Source organism: Littorina saxatilis, linkage group LG2 (assembly GCF_037325665.1).
Source record: "Littorina saxatilis isolate snail1 linkage group LG2, US_GU_Lsax_2.0, whole genome shotgun sequence".
Taxonomy (NCBI): domain Eukaryota; kingdom Metazoa; phylum Mollusca; class Gastropoda; order Littorinimorpha; family Littorinidae; genus Littorina; species Littorina saxatilis.
The window spans coordinates 80542095-80562050 of record NC_090246.1 but is presented as its reverse complement, the minus strand read 5'-3'; the positions used below and the strand labels follow the sequence as shown (position 1 = coordinate 80562050).

Genomic DNA, 19956 nt, shown 5'->3' with positions numbered 1-19956 from the left:
CCAAGGTTTTAGTGTTGATATTTAAATGTCAGGCCTAGAGATTGAATAAATGTTTTGAAGCGTCTGGGTTTTTTGTTTCTGTAATATTGGTTTGTGAATGAGTGCAGGTAAGCTCTAATTTCTGCAAGAAAGTGCGCGTGGATCGAATTAACCTGTGTACCCTTTGGACGTCTGTGTATATAGACTGAGCACAAAAAAGTAAGGATATTTTTCAGGGGTACAGCAGTGTTTTGGTCAGAAACATATGTGAATATGAAGATCTGCCTTTCTTCTGCTCAAAAATGTGTTTCTTGGATTTAAGCAATATTTGGGTTCATACGTCATCGTCACAGATCATTGACCATATCATTGGCGTTTCTCCGGCATGATTCACTTTTAACCTTCAAAACGGTGACTTAAACTGATTAACATTTAAGATTTTTTACATCAGAAAGTTAGTTCGGAGTCTTAACTAACAGAACATATCCATTCTGCGGAACATTTCCGCGCAGTTAGGCTGATCTAGCGTGTGAAAGAGAGCGACCACAATCTTGGAAAAAGGCAAGAAATCCTTTTTTTTAATGGTGATTTTTCTGGGTAGCTGCAGTTGGTAAACAATAAATCTAAAACTACACGGATCAGCTTCTCCACATTTCACAGAACGACGACAAAAATCCTCATCTGTATTTGTTCGAGTACTTGGAGCAAACAGAGCCTGAGAATGGACGTTGGAACGGTTTTCCGTCAACATTTTGTAAACGCTCGTAACGCTTCGTATACTAAAAGGCACAGTAAGCCTCCCGTAAACCATCACAGATACTGTCAGGCTTTTACACACAGTACAAACACCCTTTCATTTAAACACTCACCGCTTGAGAACATCCTAGGTGCCCTCCGTAAAGAGCGAGCAATTTTCAAAGAATTTATTTTTGCGTTGTTTATCTTACCCCTGAGCCATCGTGAACCCGTGTGATCCAGTTTCCCTTTTTCACAATGTAGTCGTCAATTAGTAATTTGAATGCGACTCGATGTGAGCTTATCTTAGATTTTAAAAGTTAGGTCTAGCGCCAAAACGCACCACGGTCCGATTGTCTGAGAGACAATCCGCAAAATTATTTCTTTAAAAATTGCTCGCTCTTTACGTAGGGCACCTAGGATGTTCCCGTTCGGTGAGTGTTTAAATGAAAAAGTGTTTGTACTGTGTGTAAAAGCCTGACAGTATCTGTGATGGTTTACGGGAGGCTTACTGTGCCTTTAACAAGAGATTATGCTTTTTTATGTGTGCCAAGTTTCAGAAACATTCATCCACGGGCTCAAAAGATAAAACCTCCTGACTTTGAAGAATTAAAAAATTAAATCTCACTCCACTGAGCTGTTCTATTTTTAGACGATGACGCATAAAGGTCGGTGATTGGGAAATTTTTTTAAAGTGTTTTTTTAAAGATCTGCTATTAAGCATCTGTCTGTCTGTGTGTTTACAGTGTGAGTGCATGGTAAAATGACATTCGAAGAGCCCCACATCATTTAACTGTTTGAGTTTGTGTGACTGACCAAGGAGCTTGATGCTCACGATTTACGAATTAAGAGACAACCAAAAAGCGTTCTCTGTGTCATAATGGACAAATAACGGTTCTCTTTCTGATGTAAACAAACTGAAATATTGATCCGTTTAAGTAACCGTCTGGACGCTTAAAAAGTAATCATACCGTCAAAAAACGCCGTTTTTGAGGGTAGGCGTGGTCAAGGATCTGAAGATCTGTGTCGTCATACTCAAATATTTCTCAAATTCAAAAAACACAACTTTGAGAAGAAGAAAGAAAGATCTTCATATACACATATGTTTATGCCCAAAACACTGCTGTTTAAGACCATGGCAATATCCCTAAAATATTCTTAACTTGTTGTGCTCAGTGTACAATTATTTGGATCTTTTTTGCTGTACTGTTCTTCAATACCCGGTACTCAATGTATGTTCGGGTGTGTGCATGTGTGTGTGTATGAGATTGTGTGTGTGTGTGTGTATGTGTGTGTGTGTGTGTGTGTATGTGTGTGTGTGTGTGTGTGTGTGTGTGTGTGTTTGTGCATGTGTGCTTGTTGTGAGTTTTAGTCTGTTCTATGTGTTTTTTTGCGTGCTTTGACTGTGCACTGTGCTGTGCTGTGAAAACATTTGATTCTAAGTATTATTATGCAAGCATGTATGTGTGCTCTTTGATGAGTATTTTCCTTTCCATTTGAGACAAATTGTATTACTTGTATACATAAGCCTATATCGTGTTGTGTTTTGTTTGAACTTGTAAAGCGCTTCGAGCTGTGGAAGAGCGCTATATAAATGTCCCATTATTATTATTATTATTATTATTATTATTATTACTACTACTAAAAGGGGCCGGGGGTCTGTGAAGCTGCTAACATGTATCGACCTTGAACGTGCCACGATCGTCGCATAACTGTTTATGGAAAATTCTGGGTGATTTTTTCGCACGAGTTCTCGAAAGAGGGTGGTTGACAAAAGGCACGACGTAATGCGGAAGGTTTATTCAGTTCATGTGACCTTGCCAGGGCTTAAATGAGGTTAGTATTTACATAACACTTGTCCTTCCAAACACATGGCCCTTTGTCGTCGCTCTTACACAAGTATTACGAGTTTTTACTGACCTGTCCCCTACTGTAGACGTTGTTGTTTTCTTGTTGTTTTAGAATGAGGATTATTATCGAATACGAAGCTAAGACTAGCAGACACTCGTGTGCATGCGTGATCAGTAAATGATTGATGCTGTTCTCCGCTTAAAAGACTATGTAGAAATGCAAGTTCCCTGAAAAACCAGTCTCATCATAATCTTATCATCGGATTGCTAATCGTTATCATTCACAAACAGTTACACGCTTTGTAACAGGCTCCCTCCCATTTTCTTTGAAAATATGTCAAACAAACACTCAGTGCTTACCCTACTTGACCTTTCTGCAGCGTTCGACACGATTGATCATGTCACGCTTCTCCATAGACTTCAGACTCTGTACGGCATCTCCGGTCCACCGCTGGCATGGCTCGAGTCCTATCTCATTGGTAGGACTCAGGCTATGCTTGTCGATGGCCAGATGTCTGCTCCAGCCCCACTTTCTTTCGGCGTTCCTCAAGGTTCAGTACTCGGTCCCATCCTTTTCATCATGTACACTAAGCCCCTCTCCACACTGATTCAAAACCATTCTGTCTTAAATCAGTCTTTTGCTGATGACACCCAACTGTATAAACCCAGTCCCCCTGCAGAAACACATTCCGCCATCCAGACCATTCAGACATGCATCACTGATGTTAAATCTTGGATGATCGATAACAAACTTAAGCTGAATGATGATAAGACTGAAGTCTTACTGTGCAAAAAGAAGAACACTACATTTCCCTCTCCCCAACCCGTTTCTGTTCAAGTAGGCGACACTGACATTCTTTTCTCCCCATCAGCTAGAAACCTTGGATTCACCCTTTCATCTGACATGACCCTTAACAAACATATATCTTTAGTCTGTAGAGCAGCTTATTTTGAGCTTCGTAAGATCAGCACCATTCGCCACACACTCTCCTCTCAAACTACTAACATTCTTGTCTGTGCCTTTGTTCTTTCTAAACTCGACTACTGCAACTCTCTTCTCTCTGGCTGTCCTCTGTATCTCCTGCATAAACTACAAAAAGTCCAAAACTCGGCAGCACGCCTCATTCTGAAAGCACGAAAACGAGATCACGCAACACCACTTCTTCACACACTGCACTGGTTACCTATTCAAGCCCGCATTGACTACAAACTGTCCACCCTCTGCTTTAACTTCTTTTCTGGCTCGTCTCCTGCTTACTTCTCTGAACTCCTCACCGTCTATTCTCCAGCAAGACAACTCCGTGCCTCTTCTGACTGTCGCATCCTCACCATTCCACACACCAAAACCAAAACATACGGACAACGCACTTTTACTTTCTGCGCACCCACACACTGGAATTCTCTCCCCTTTCACATCCGCCACTCTCAGTCACCCCAAGCATTCAAACGAGCACTTAAAACGCACCTCTTCAAGAAATACAACCCCTGATTTTGTTTTCTCAGTCCATCAGTAGGCTACATGTAGTGTATTTGTTGTTTTAGTGATAATGTGATAATGTGTATACACATTTAGGGCTGTTTTTCAGTATTAATAACATGTTCTCTTTGATTAAGGGTATTCAGCTGGTATTTCCTTGTTTTTACTACCTATTTTATTCATGTTTTTATTACTTAATTAGTGGAAGAATCTGTTGTAATGTATGTTTGATGGTGTATGCTTTTAATCAAGCGTTGCTGACTATGAATGTAGATGTAAATGCCTGTATAACTGTGTTTGAATTTTAAATGTGTCAAGCGCAAAGAGCATAATTGTAAAGTTATGATGTTGCGCTATATAAATGCTCATTTATTATTATTATTATTATTATTATATATAAAAGTCGTCAGCGCAACGATTCCTCAGAATCAACACATGGGCATGTTTCGTCTCCCAATGACTAGACACGTGTAGGCCTAATGGTAGAGGCTGGTGGGAAGGCGCCATTTATAACACTCTGAGATAATACCCTTTCAAAATGCCACCAACGCTGTTTTTCTGCATACCAAGATACTTATCGAGACAGTCGACTCATACCAAGTGTTGACAAGACTCTACACTAAAATCAGCTCGGGTGTTCCGTTTGATTGAAAAACGGATAAACCCAAGTACCGTCAGTGTTTGATTGCGGATTGCCAACTGATGTTTTACAGAAATTCGCATAGCACGAAAGAAAACCTTTGCATGCGCAAGAATACGTTATGTGAGTGTGTGTTTGTGCGTCTCTCTCAGTCTCTCTCTCTCTCATGTCCCCTTTATATCCACACACCCCCCTCTCCCTCTCTTAATCCTTTCGGATAGAGTTCAGTTCTCTCGCTCTCTCTTTATCTCGCGCTCTTAGTTTATGTGACGTTCTGTTTATGCCTTCATTTTTCTGTCTCGCTCTCTCCCTCTTCCCCCTCTCTCTCTCTCTCTCTTCACCCCCCCCCCCCCTCTCTCTCTCTCTCTCTTAATTCTCAGTTAAAGTGTGTGTGTGTGTGTGTGTGTGTGTGTGTGTGTGTGTGTGTGTGTGTGTCTGTCTGTGTGTGTGTGTGTGTGTGTGTGTGTGTCTGTCTGTGTGTATGTGTGTGTGTGTGTGTGTGTGTGTGTGTGTGTGTGTGTGTGTGAGTGTGTGTGTGTGTGTGTGTAATCGAATCAAGGAGAAGAAAAAGAAAGCAGTAACGAATCAATAAACCAAACAAACGAAATTCAAAAACAGAAACAAGACAAACCGAAAACAAGCAAAATCTACATGGAAATAGTCTTCTTTCAAACTGAGCGTGTATATTTCTCCTCTCGCTCAGAAGTATAAAATACTCGTAAATCTGTAACATGTCTCTTTTACATGCAATTTGGCATCATTACATATGTAACAACAAGAATATTGGCACAGGTTTTGTATAGAACAATAATATGATACGTATCACGCATACAAGGGCATCAACAACTAAAGCAATATCAGGGGAAAATGTATAGAATGAACAACAGACAATATTAATCAGTCAAAACAAAGTTATTGTTCAAAAACAGGCCTGGTTTTTACACAAAAACGAAAACATTGAAATTCAATAAGGCAAATCTATGACCCCCAAAAAATCACATTGGCCTAACAATACCTACTTCTATAAATCATTAGAATTCATCAGCCAAATACACGTACTTCTATAATTCAAAGAAATTCATCAGCAAAATATACTTATTTCTATTAAACATTCATCAGCAAAAGAAGCTTAAATCTATGAATCATAAAATGAACTTATCACAAGATTCTTACTTCGATGGTTCATGAAAACCAATAGGTCAAAGAAGCTAACTTGTATAAGCTTACTTCATGAAAATCAAATCACAAAAGATGCAAACTTTTATACTTCGCGAAAATCGAGTAACAAATTATGCCAACTTTTGCAATTCATTAAAACCTAGCGACACGGAAAAGAACATCCTGTCAGTAACTTTCAACCTGTTATTCACGGGAGTGCATCGTGTGCAGCTGTTGTGCTTTAATCAATAATTACGTATGGGCTGACACAACGCACGCGTGTGTGGTTCTCCACCAGCGAAGGTCGGTTAACACATGTATCATATCGAATGCGACGACACGCACTATTTGTGCACAATTATGCAAATTAATGTTCAAACGCTCACATTAATGCAATTAGATTGATGGACAGACAGACAGACAGACAGGCAGGTAGGTAGGTAGGTAGGCAGGCAGGCAGACAGACAGACAGACAGGCAGGTAGGGAGGGAAATGGAAAGGTTGGCAAGAAGGCTGTATAAACCTTCAATTTTCTGTTAACAGTGCCTTTGGTTCACAAGGCAGTTTAGACTCGGCAGATGTGTTTGGCCGTTTGCCCCTCAAAAGTCGTATGTCCATCTGTTTGCAAGGCACATTGGGGAGGTTGTTAGACCATTGAGCTCTGTTGGCTACTGTCCACAAAGTACACACACACACACACACACACACACACACACACACACACACACACACACACACACACACACACACGGCACATAAGCATAAGATAAGGATACGATAAGATAAGGATATAGATAAGAGACAGACAGACAAAGACAGATACAGATTGCATATTGGACGTGTACACAACATGATTGTAAAGACTGTGGCTGATAGCGACATCGTCTTTGTTAAAGCCTTGCTTAGCTTGAGCACCATACTATGGGAACTTCAACCCACTTGTGTGTCCCCACAAAGAGTTAATGACACTTGTGTCCTCATAAAGAGTTAATAACGCTTGTGTTCTCATAAAGAGTTAATAACACTTTGTGTGAAAATACAGGACTAAGATCGTTTTCACTGCGGTAGTTTGTATTCGCAATGCAGCTTTATCTTAAACGCGAATTCCTTTATACAGAAGTATTTGTCATAAACAGGAATAACACTTTTTTTTCAAGAATATTAAACCGAAAATATATTTCTTGCCATACCCTTCTCTCCCCCGAAAAGCTTTATTTTTAGTTAGTGTCGGGTTGTTCAGGTCCTTTTCAACAATACCGCAGGTGTCTGAACACAAATACTGCTTCTCGGTGAACTGCTCCTGTCATAATACTTTCTTCTTGACCACTGGCATCGTTCGCTGTCCACTGCCCGAGGTCAGTGATCACATGGGCTTTGCTCTGTCCGGGGCCTGAGCCACCAGGGACGACTTGATGACGTCAAGCAAGCCAGGAACTGACCCCAGCCCCTGCAGCAGTTCTTGCGCTCCGTCCCTGTGTGATGGATATCAGTCTTGTACATCTACATATACATAGCTAGAGATACATTCATAAGTTTATCATTATGTGTATCATAAGTAATTTTGTGTCTGACCCCTTAAAAGACTGCTGGGGCGAACTATAGTGAATGTAACGTTTTGTTTTTTCAAAACCTAAGCGTTACATTAACATACCATTCTTGTTTTTTTTATTCCATGTTATTGAATGCAAGGGTAACAACTCCTGCAAAACTTGTGACAAGGGGGATCATAGCGTCACCCGGCCACACCAATAGTACTTTTTAAAATTTATACCAAGCAATATTTTCATCAGAACCCCCCCCCCCCCCCTCCCCCCCCCCCCCTTTTTGTAAGGACCCCTCCCCTCCTCCCCCCGCACCCATCCCTCCGACGATTTAAGAAATCAATTTTTCAAGACTCTGCTTTCTCAGGTATTATTGTCTCAGGGTCTGTAAATGTACTCTACTTGTAAGAGTCCCTCCCTAGTGAGATCTGTTTTGCTCAGATATGTGGCGGCCTTTACGGAAAGGTTCCCCTGTACCTGGTGAGTGCTTCTGTACCGGGTGAGTGCTTCAGTACCTGGTGAGTGCTTCAGTACCTGGTGAGTGCTTCAGTACCTGGTGAGTGCTTCAGTACCTGGTGAGGGCTTGCGCCGTCTGCTCTGGCAGGTGAGCGAGGAGGGACAGGAGGAAGCGGAGGGCGTGTGTCCGCACAGGTGAGACGCCGGACCTCAGGCAGTTGCTGACCACTGGCTGGACATTGCCTATCTGCAGCGGACGGTGTTAAGACATAGACATGGAACGCTTTATCATCTCAAATGAGAAATTAATGCATGGTGTATGCATATGTCACAATCTTAAACAGAATACAACATAAATCAATGAATTGTGTGTGCACACAATAAAAAAAAGTTATTATAATCATCTAAACTCATTTCAGTTCATTCTCTCTCTCTCTCTCTCTCTCTCTCTCTCTCTCTCTCTCTCTCTCTCTCTCTCTCTCTCTCTCTCTCTCTCTCTCTCTCTCTCTCTCTCTCTCTCTCTCTCTCTCTCTCTCTCTCTCTCCCTCCCTCTACCTCTCTCTCTCAAAACTTGACTGAATGTAAAAACATTCACGGCTATTCCCAAATGGACTCAATCCCAGCCCTGTCTACGTCTACTGACCAGTCTGCTAGTGTTCTGTTTGAAGGCAGCGAAGTTGGCGAGCGCCCTGGTCAGGTGTGCGAGGAGCTCGGTGTTGGAGGGCCCAGTGGTCAGCAGTGTCCCGCACAGCTCCATCACGTCATGCAGGCCGCCCTGGACAGAGCATGGCTGGGGGGTCACAATCTGACAGAGCATGGCTGGGGGGTCACAATCTGACAGAGCATGGCTGGGGGGTCACAATCTGACAGAGCATGGCTGTGGGGTCACAATCTGACAGAGCATGGCTGGGGGGGTCACAATCTGACAGAGCATGGCTGGGGGTCACAATCTGACAGAGCAAGGCTGGGGGTCACAATCTGACAGAGCATGGCGGGGGGTCACAATCTGACAGAGCATGGCTGGGGTGTCATAATCTGACAGAGCGAGGCTGGGGGGTCACAATCTGACAGAGCATGGCTGAGGGTCACAATCTGACAGAGCATGGCTGTGGGGGTCACACTCTGACAGAGCATGTCTGTGGAGTCATAATCTGACAAAGCATGACTGGGGGGTCACAATCTGACAGCATGGCTGGGGGATCACAATCTGACAGAGCATGGCTGGGGGGGTCACAATCTGACAGCATGGCTGTGGGGTCACAATCTGACAGAGCAAGGCTGGGGGGTCACAATCTGACAGAGCATGGCTGTGGGGTCACAATCTGACAGAGCAAGGCTGGTGGGGTCACAATCTGACAGAGCATGGCTGGGGGGTCACAATCTGACAGAGCATGGCTGGGGTGTCATAATCTGACAGAGCAAGGCTGGGGGGTCACAATCTGACAGAGCATGGCTGGGGGGTCACAATCTACCAGTGCTTGTTAGGGCTAAATGGTTCGAACGAAGTGTGTGCATTATCTAGTACATCTGACTATGCACACACTACTGTTTGTGTGCTGTCCACAGTACAGGTAACACGGTATACTGTTAGAAAATAAAGATAAATAGGGAAAATACATTGAAGTGAAACATAACTAAGTGCTACATGTCCTTCTCTCTCTCTCCAAATCACACGCATATAAACTCACACGCGAACATACTCAAACACGCACCCCTGCATGACCGCACACACACACGCACGCACGCACGCACACACCCACGCACGCACGCACGCACACACACACACACATACACACACACAAACACACACATACACACACACACACACACACACACACACACACACGGTGCGCGCAGACAACTAAGCAAACAAACAAACACACACACACACACACGCCTGTGCGCGCACGCAGACAAATAAACAAACAAACACACACACACACACACACACACACACACACAGAGACACACACACACACACACACACACAAGCACACTCACACGAACACACCCACACCGGCGCGCAAACAAATAAACAAACACACACGCACTAACACACACACACACACATACACACACACACACACACACACACACACACACACACACACACACACACACACACACACACCAACCTGATCGCTACCACTGACAGCCAAATTGGCGACCAGACAAGCGGCGTTGCACAGGACTTGGTCACTCTTGGGATTGCTGCCTAGAGCTTTGTGGAGACACCGCCCACTACTGAAGTCATCCTGTGCCAACACACAATGCATGGTTAACAATATGGCCTGTCGTCAAAATACTACTAGATCCTTTTATGGAACGCTAGTTCCAACACACAATATGTTCCATGAAATCTGGTTTTTCTCTTGATCCTCGACAAAGTTGGCAAAACGTTCACTTCAGACCCCCCCTGACACCTGCTAGCTGAGAGATTAACAAGCATTGAAATGGAACAAGCGACCTTCATCCTCAAAAAGGATAATCGCCGCAAGTTAATATGCTCATAATTCTCCAAGGCACTCTAACACTTACGTACACAGTCATACACAAGAACCAGCTTTTGTTCTTGACCGGAAATAATCCTTAGATCAAGACTGGTTCAGTTAAACAGAACAAACACACACATTTTTTTACAGGGTCGCCTCGAAAGTATCTGTGAGAATCTTAAACGAAATACCTCGGAACACTTGCGAAGACTACTCTAAACACTAGTGAGAATTGCTCCATAAGCACACTCTAACAATGTGTGAGAAACTTGTTGTGGCCGTAAAGCCGTAGACGACCGTCAGCTTACCTGGACAATGCGGTGCCGGATCTTGTCTGCGCCGTTGGACAGGTGGGCCAGGATTTTCAGAGACACCTCTTGCATCTGCACACAGTCGTGACAATATTAATGATGATGTTAATCACACCCTCCCAATCATAATCGTTACAAAACCTAACTCAGCCTGTTCATCTTGTGTCGCTGTCAGGGCCGGAATTCGCGGCAGAGCCTTTCTGAGGCTGTCCATTAACCCCCCCCCCCCCCCCCCACCCGATCAACATCCCCCCCACCATAATCGTCACAAAACCCAACTCACCTGTTCATCTTGTGTCGCTGTCATGGCCAGAATTCGCGGCAGAGCCTGTTTGGGGCTGTCGACGATAGCCTCGTGGGTGGCGGGGTTCTCCGCGATGTGAGACAAGGTCATGAGGGCGAGTAGGGCGGGGGCGGGGGTGGGGTGGGTGCACACTGCCAGCACAGGGCCCAGCGCACCGTCATCCAGGGCTGCATGCATATTCATGAGGGTGATATTGAACATATTGCTATTCTGATAGATACGTGGGAGAAATCGGGGATTGTGATTGGATAGTCTCACACAGCCTTATTTTGATCATCGGTCCCTATTGCTACGCTGAAATCACAATAGCTGTTAATATCTTCTGGTTGTTTATCTTCCTCCAGAAAGCAGAGCAACGTGAGAAATCGATCCATTGATCAATCAATCATGGCCTGACAAAGTGAGCAAGTAAGTCATCAATCAAACAGTCAGTCAGTCAGTCGGTCGGTTGGTGGGTTAGCAATTGTGAGGCTGAACCGATTAGGAAGTTATCAGTGAGTATTTTAAGAATGTACGCGTCAATATTCAGCAACACACGCACAGCCTAAATGTGACCTTACAAGCCTTTTTTCGATTTCAGAGAAGCTCAAACCTTTCTTTCACGAACACGAACCTCGGGCAACAATAACTATTGACCTACCAACCTCGCATTTTGAGTTCCGGCGCCTTGCAGAAGACCATGAGAGCGCTGATACCGTCACACAGCGTGTCGTCCTCCGTGTGCCCCACACTGGTCAGAACTCTGTGGGAATGGACACAACATTATAAGATGTTTGATGGGTTGTTGACAGACCAGCTTTTTTGTCTGTCCGAGGGGGAGCATATCGTCTTTTGTTTCATATTTATTGACCAAGGCCGAAGGCCGCGGTCAATAAATATGAAACAAAAGTCGATATGCCCCCCGAGGACCGACAAAAAAGCTGGTCTGTCAACAAACCATCAAACATCGTTTTTGTCATCATTTTGGTAGTGAGAAAACAAGTGCACAATCAACCCAGGGAGCCATGCTTTGAAACACGGGTCCCGTGCTGATAACCACACGGGTCCCGGTTTGATAACCACTGGCAATCAAAGATGGCGTGTGAAAGCAACTTTCTGTGTTTTTGAGTTCATTAAATGAGTTGGGATGAATAGGTCAGGTTTGAGGATGCACAGTTCTGTAGGTTCATCTCGGTATTCCACCCCCTCGGCTTTCTGTTGTAAATATTAAGCTGAGTGATCGAATGTGGAAGCTACGTTTGGTCAAAGGTCACAGAAGATCTGCGTCGTGCAGCTAAGGAAAGAATCGCGATCTTGTTTCCGACTCATTATCTCTTTGTTTTTCATTAGACCTGTCATTCTGCTTGCTCGGCTTTGTTAGATGTTTGCATATCGTGTTGCTATTTTCTTTGCTTTTATTATTGTTTCTTATTTGTGCTTCGTTTATCGATACAACGTCTTGTGCACGGGTCAAAATGTGTGTGTCAGGTGTCGTTTTACTTGAACTTGACGTTCGTGTTTCTCCGAACGTCTGTGTATCGAAACACAGATACACGCACTCTGTGACTTTGTAAGAAGACATAACATATCGGTAGGGTTCATTTGTTTGTGACGAATTTATTGAAGTAGTTTTGTTTTTTTGTTTAATTTTGCCAGTTTGCCAGTTGGTTTTTGGAACTTTGCAAAGCAGTGTCTTGTCGTCTGTTTAGGTCTGGGGAAACGCCAATGAAAAGAGCCGAAGAATCCTCGAGCGTTTCTATTGGGTTTGCTTTTGATTATCCATGTAATAGGGCTTCCTGCAACTATGGTAACCGGGGATTTATTCCCCGGGGAACATGAGATTTATTTCCCAGGTGCTTGTGAATGAAAACTCGTGAAAATGATGACAATCTACACTGGTCAGAACTCTGTGGGAATGGACACAACATTCTACACTGCATGGTCAGAACTCTGTGGGAATGGACACCACATTCTACACTGGTCAGAACTCTGTGGGAATGGACACAACATTCTACACTGGTCAGAACTCTGTGGGAATGGACACAACATTCTACACTGGTCAGAACTCTGTGGGAATGGACACAACATTCTACACTGGTCAGAACTCTGTGGGAATGGACACCACATTCTACACTGCATGGTCAGAACTCTGTGGGAATGGACACAACATTCTACACTGCATGGTCAGAACTCTGTGGGAATGGACACAACATTCTACACTGCATGGTCAGAACTCTGTGGGAATGGACACAACATTCTACACTGGTCAGAACTCTGTGGGAATGGACACAACATTCTACACTGCATGGTCAGAACTCTGTGGGAATGGACACCACATTCTACACTCAGCTGCTCAGAACTCTGTGGGAATGGACACAACATTCTACACTGCATGGTCAGAACTCTGTGGGAATGGACACCACATTCTACACTGCATGGTCAGAACTCTGTGGGAATGGACACAACATTCTACACTGCATGGTCAGAACTCTGTGGGAATGGACACCACATTCTACACTGCATGGTCAGAACTCTGTGGGAATGGACACCACATTCTACACTGCTCATAACTCTGTGGGAATGGACACCACATTCTACACTGCTCAGAACTCTGTGGGAATGGACACAACATTCTACACTGGTCAGAACTCTGTGGGAATGGACACCACATTCTACACTGGTCAGAACTCTGTGGGAATGGACACAACATTCTACACTGGTCAGAACTCTGTGGGAATGGACACAACATTCTACACTGCATGGTCAGAACTCTGTGGGAATGGACACCACATTCTACACTGGTCAGAACTCTGTGGGAATGGACACAACATTCTACACTGCTCATAACTCTGTGGGAATGGACACCACATTCTACACTGCATGGTCAGAACTCTGTGGGAATGGACACAACATTCTACACTGGTCAGAACTCTGTGGGAATGGACACCACATTCTACACTGCTCAGAACTCTGTGGGAATGGACACAACATTCTACACTGGTCAGAACTCTGTGGGAATGGACACAACATTCTACACTGGTCAGAACTCTGTGGGAATGGACACAACATTCTACACTGCATGGTCAGAACTCTGTGGGAATGGACACCACATTCTACACTGGTCAGAACTCTGTGGGAATGGACACCACATTCTACACTGGTCAGAACTCTGTGGGAATGGACACCACATTCTACACTGCATGGTCAGAACTCTGTGGGAATGGACACAACATTCTACACTGCATGGTCAGAACTCTGTGGGAATGGACACAACATTCTACACTGCATGGTCAGAACTCTGTGGGAATGGACACAACATTCTACACTGCATGGTCAGAACTCTGTGGGAATGGACACCACATTCTACACTGGTCAGAACTCTGTGGGAATGGACACAACATTCTACACTGGTCAGAACTCTGTGGGAATGGACACCACATTCTACACTGCATGGTCAGAACTCTGTGGGAATGGACACAACATTCTACACTGGTCAGAACTCTGTGGGAATGGACACAACATTCTACACTGGTCAGAACTCTGTGGGAATGGACACAACATTCTACACTGGTCAGAACTCTGTGGGAATGGACACCACATTCTACACTGCATGGTCAGAACTCTGTGGGAATGGACACCACATTCTACACTGCTCATAACTCTGTGGGAATGGACACAACATTCTACACTGCATGGTCAGAACTCTGTGGGAATGGACACCACATTCTACACTGCATGGTCAGAACTCTGTGGGAATGGACACAACATTCTACACTGCATGGTCAGAACTCTGTGGGAATGGACACAACATTCTACACTGCATGGTCAGAACTCTGTGGGAATGGACACAACATTCTACACTGCATGGTCAGAACTCTGTGGGAATGGACACAACATTCTACACTGGTCAGAACTCTGTGGGAATGGACACCACATTCTACACTGGTCAGAACTCTGTGGGAATGGACACAACATTCTACACTGGTCATAACTCTGTGGGAATGGACACCACATTCTACACTGCTCATAACTCTGTGGGAATGGACACCACATTCTACACTGGTCAGAACTCTGTGGGAATGGACACAACATTCTACACTGGTCAGAACTCTGTGGGAATGGACACAACATTCTACACTGGTCAGAACTCTGTGGGAATGGACACCACATTCTACACTGGTCAGAAAACATAAAAACAATTAACAAGTGAGAAAAGAGAGTAAGTTCTGCTCTTTGATGCGTGGCTTCTTTGTCTTTAGCTCTTGGCTACAACGGTAGCAAGCACGGTGTCAAGTCATTTCATGATAACAGTTAACATTTTTACGGTCACTTTTCGCCAAGCACAATTGTGACCCTCCACCACGAAATGAGTCGCATGTCACCTCGCGCGGTTCTGCGCTAGGCTTAATATAAGTCCGGGGAGTGTCTGGTAACAGTGTGAGGGTCACCTTAGTCACAGGCTTATAACTCAAACAGTTTTCGTTCTTTTCTAAAACGGGTTTCACCACTGGATAGAGCATAAAAAAACTCTTTAAGAAAATGTACAAATATGAAAATTATACAAAGGTGGCATGCGACTCATTCCGTGGTGGAGGGTCACAATTGTGCATTTGCCTGACATTGAAAGTAAAGCAAGAAAGGCATACTAAGACAGACTGATACGCGCCACCCACAAGTCGCACAACACGTTAAGAGAAGAGGAGAGGAGAGACGAAGGTGTACTTACTTACACACGGCTTTGATGGCCCCGGCCTCTGCCAGTGATGTGTGCAGTTGTTGATGAGTTGATAGCACGTGCAGTCCCGAGGTCACGTGACGCTGTTCAAGGTCAAGGCAACATGAAATAAAGGATGAGGAATGCTCGATATTTATACTGTATGAAACGTCTTGAAAATGAAGTAATGACCATTCAAAATTTTAAAAACATAATCAAAGAATCAGATGTGAAACTTATGATTTCTGCTCTTATTTTTGGTAACGTCCTTTTGTTTCTCAGGTGTTGTCTGCTAGTGTTTCATCCGTGTATGGGGGAGGAGGGTTCGTGGGTGCGCGCGCGCGCGTGTGTGTACATGCGACCGTGCGTGCGTGCGTGCGTGTGTCCGTGTTGGAGTATGTTTGTGTGTGCTTGGAGAATGAATATGTGTACGTGTCATTGAAGCTCTGGATGCAAGAGCAGACTAGGCAAAACAGGAGAAGAGAGTGTGAAGACATACCCTGATGTGCACGCTGTCGATGAGCGAGAGAGTGATGAGCGCCTGTATTCCCCCAAGCTCCACTACCTGGGACACAGTGGCATCGTCCTTATTCATTGTGAGTGAGAATGATGGTATTTAAACGCTTCTTTTGCAACAACGTTCGCTTCACAAACGACACTTTTGAAAGCATTGCCGGTTTGCCTTAAAATAGAGAGTGAGAATCTGAGAGAGGCAGAGACCGAGAGAGAGAGCAAACGAAGATGTAGAGAAATAAATGTAGCTGATGTGGAAATCCTTTTATCGTTGTCTGGTATTTTTTACAAGTAGCCTATAGTATAATATATTCACGGAAACATAACTCTGCAAGTCTGACCTTTGGAACCAAGGCAGGATTCCGAGTAGCCTGTGCAAGACCTTTGGCACTGTCCAGCTGAAATGGCTGTAGGATAGGAAAGCACGGAATTAATAAACAAAAGTGCACATTATTTTTTAATACAGCAAATCGTCAGATAATCTGGCAATGAGACAGACACTCTCACAGCAGACAGAGAGACAAATTGACCATATGAGACAGTCTTACAGCAGACGACCAGACAAACTGACCATGCGATAAACAGTCTCACAGCAGACCATGAGACTGATTTTTTCAAAACTTGAAACAGAAAATTAAAGGCATACGGACATAAAACAATGTTTGGACTAACCATGAGACGGACGAACTAACTAAGAGACACATACATTGACCAAGAGACAAACAATTCCACAGAAGACTAACAGATAGACAGACCGAGAAACAGATCTGAAAGCAGACAGACAGATAGACTGACCAAGACACAGACAATCTCACAGCCGACGGACAAAGTGAGCGCAGATGTAGACGGACAAACAGAAGGACCACGAGAGAGACAGACAGACAAAGTGACCGCGAGACAGACGGACAAACAGAAGGACCACGAGAGAGACAGACAAAGTGAGCGCGAGACAGACGGACAAACAGAAGGACCAAGAGAGAGACAGACAGACAAAGTGACCGCGAGACAGACGGACAAACAGAATGACCAAGAGATAGACGGACAGACAAAGTGATCGCGAGACAGACGGACAGACAGAATGACCACGAGAGAGACAGACAGACAGAATGACCACGAGATAGACTGACAAACAGACTGACCAAGAGACGGATGGACAGACAGACTGACTAAGAGACAGACGGACAGACAGCATGACCACGAGAGAGACAGACAGACAAAGTGACCGCGAGACAGACGGACGTACAGACAGAATGACCACGAGACAGACTGACAAACAGACTGACCTAGAGACAGACAGACTGACCAAGAGACGGATGGACAGACAGACTGACTAAGAGACAGACGGACAGACACACTGACTAGGTGTGAGGAGCGAGACTTGGTGACGAGTTCCGCCACCGGACGACACAGCTCACACACTCTCTCCGCCTCCTCGCACGCCAGCTGTGGCAGCCTCATCTATCAAACACGCAGGATGATGATCCTATCATATTTCAATTATTGTTCTTTTCAAATAAAAATGTTCTGTGTGTTTGCCTTCCTGTGTACACTATTATGTACACCAACCCCGATCTATCCAGGCAATTATTTACATGGGGTAATGAGAACACTTCCACCTGAACACATACCTAAATTGTGACCCTCCACCACGAAATGAGTCGCATGTCACCTCGCGCGGTTCTGCGCTAGGCTTAATATAAGTCCGGGGAGTGTCTGGTAACAGTGTGAGGGTCACCTTAGTCACAGGCTTATAACTCAAACAGTTTTCGCTCTTTTCTAAAACGGTTTTCACCACTGGATAGAGCATAAAAAACTCTTTAGGAATATGAAAATCTTGCAAAGGTGACATGCGACTCATTTCGTGGTGGAGGGTCATATTATTCAACATATCTGTTTTTGGGGTGGTTTTTTTTATAAGCTTGTTGTTGTTGTTGTTGTTGTTGTTGTTGCTGTTGTTGTTTGTTTTCCTCCAATTAAAATATGCTGTCCGTAAAGCTATGACAAACACACAGAAATCACAGAATTAAAGCTTTTTTAGTAATATAAAATGTTTGTCTTTTGGTTAGACATTTATCAAAAATACAGGGAGGTGGCTTGCTTCAGATCACACTATTGTATTTGCTCAACACTTTCTACCCCACCTTTGTTGACCAAGTTTTGTTCAGCCGAGATCAGCTGTGCTGCAGCAGGTCACTCAGAATTGTAGAACTGTGTAGAAAATGTGTATCAACACGCTGGAATGCAAGGGTTAGATCGACGTTACAGGAAGCGACTGAAGTGACTGTGTGTACGGATATATTCGTAACAGGTCAGATAGAGCCATATATGAGTGGGTACGGATATATTCGTAACAGGTCAGATAGAGCCATATGAGTGGGTACGGATATGTTCGTAACAGGTCAGATAGAGCCATATGAGTGGGTACGGATATATCCGTAACAGGTCAGATAGAGCCATATGAGTGGGTACGGATATATCCGTAACAGGTCAGATAGAGCCATATGAGTGGGTACGGATATATCCGTAACAGGTCAGATAGAGCCATATGAGTGGGTACGGATATATCCGTAACAGGTCAGATAGAGCCATATGAGTGGGTACGGATATATCCGTAACAGGTCAGATAGAGCCATATGAGTGGGTACGGATATATCCGTAACAGGTCAGATAGAGCCATATGAGTGGGTACGGATATATTCGTAACAGGTCAGATAGAGCCATATGAGTGGGTACGGATATATTCGTAACAGGTCAGATAGAGCCATATGAGTGGGTACGGATATATTCGTAACAGGTCAGATAGAGCCATATGAGTGGGTACGGATATATCCGTAACAGGTCAGATAGAGCCATATGAGTGGGTACGGATATATCCGTAACAGGTCAGATAGAGCCATATGAGTGGGTACGGATATATCCGTAACAGGTCAGATAGAGCCATATGAGTGGGTACGGATATATCCGTAACAGGTCAGATAGAGCCATATGAGTGGGTACGGATATATCCGTAACAGGTCAGATAGAGCCATATGAGTGGGTACGGATATATTCGTAACAGGTCAGATAGAGCCATATGAGTGGGTACGGATATATTCGTAACAGGTCAGATAGAGCCATATATGAGTGGGTACGGATATATCCGTTCCTGGGAGAGTCAGACAATGAGTTAACATCGACTGCACTGGAACAAAGAGAATCCATATTCATAAAAACCGACCCCCCCCCACCCCCACCCCCCCACACACACACACACACACGAACACAAATTTAGGACATACAAAAACCATAGTAATTGTCCAACCTTCTCCTTGCAGCACTTGGCACAGAAGACCAGGCCGCACAGCCGACAGTGGTGTTTCCGTCTCAGCTGGTTGAACTTGGCCCCGCACGCTGCGCACGTGTTGACCTCCGTGTCCGACACCCATCTACACAGTGCATAGAGTTTCGTTGTATTAGAGTGTAGATACTATTTACACAGTGTACATAGTTGAGTTGTATTAGAGTGTAGATAATATTTACACAATGCACAATTCAACAAAATTATACTGGTAGGGAACTAAACAAGGTTGACATTTTTTCTATTGGGTCCTTTGTGATTTGGAAAATGATGTTGCGTTGTAATAAAGTGTAGATTATAAAGAAAATTTAGACAGGTAGATAACAAAATAAATAACAAATAACAATAAATTAACTTATAAAGTAAGTAACCAACTATCCTAATAACTAACTAACTAACTAACTAACTAACTACCTAACTAACTAACTACCTAACTAACTAAACCCTTGTGAAAGTAAAAAGAGCACACA

General features: G+C 44.1%; 1 protein-coding gene across 1 annotated transcript in view; it reads right to left on the bottom strand.

The window, feature by feature from the left end:
• Positions 1–5327: 5327 nt before the first annotated feature.
• LOC138959855 (uncharacterized) overlaps positions 5328–19956 on the bottom strand; it is a 37597-nt gene continuing 22968 nt past the window's right edge. Inside the window, exons 3-14 of the mRNA XM_070331502.1 lie at positions 19451–19574; positions 17509–17607; positions 16491–16556; positions 16136–16201; positions 15649–15740; positions 11588–11685; positions 10923–11110; positions 10637–10711; positions 9972–10091; positions 8480–8611; positions 7953–8083; positions 5328–7311 (exon numbers count right to left, since the gene is read on the bottom strand). Coding sequence (XP_070187603.1) covers positions 7203–7311; positions 7953–8083; positions 8480–8611; positions 9972–10091; positions 10637–10711; positions 10923–11110; positions 11588–11685; positions 15649–15740; positions 16136–16201; positions 16491–16556; positions 17509–17607; positions 19451–19574 — 1300 coding nt within the window. The 3' untranslated portion in view covers positions 5328–7202. The remainder of the gene's footprint in view (positions 7312–7952; positions 8084–8479; positions 8612–9971; positions 10092–10636; positions 10712–10922; positions 11111–11587; positions 11686–15648; positions 15741–16135; positions 16202–16490; positions 16557–17508; positions 17608–19450; positions 19575–19956) is intronic.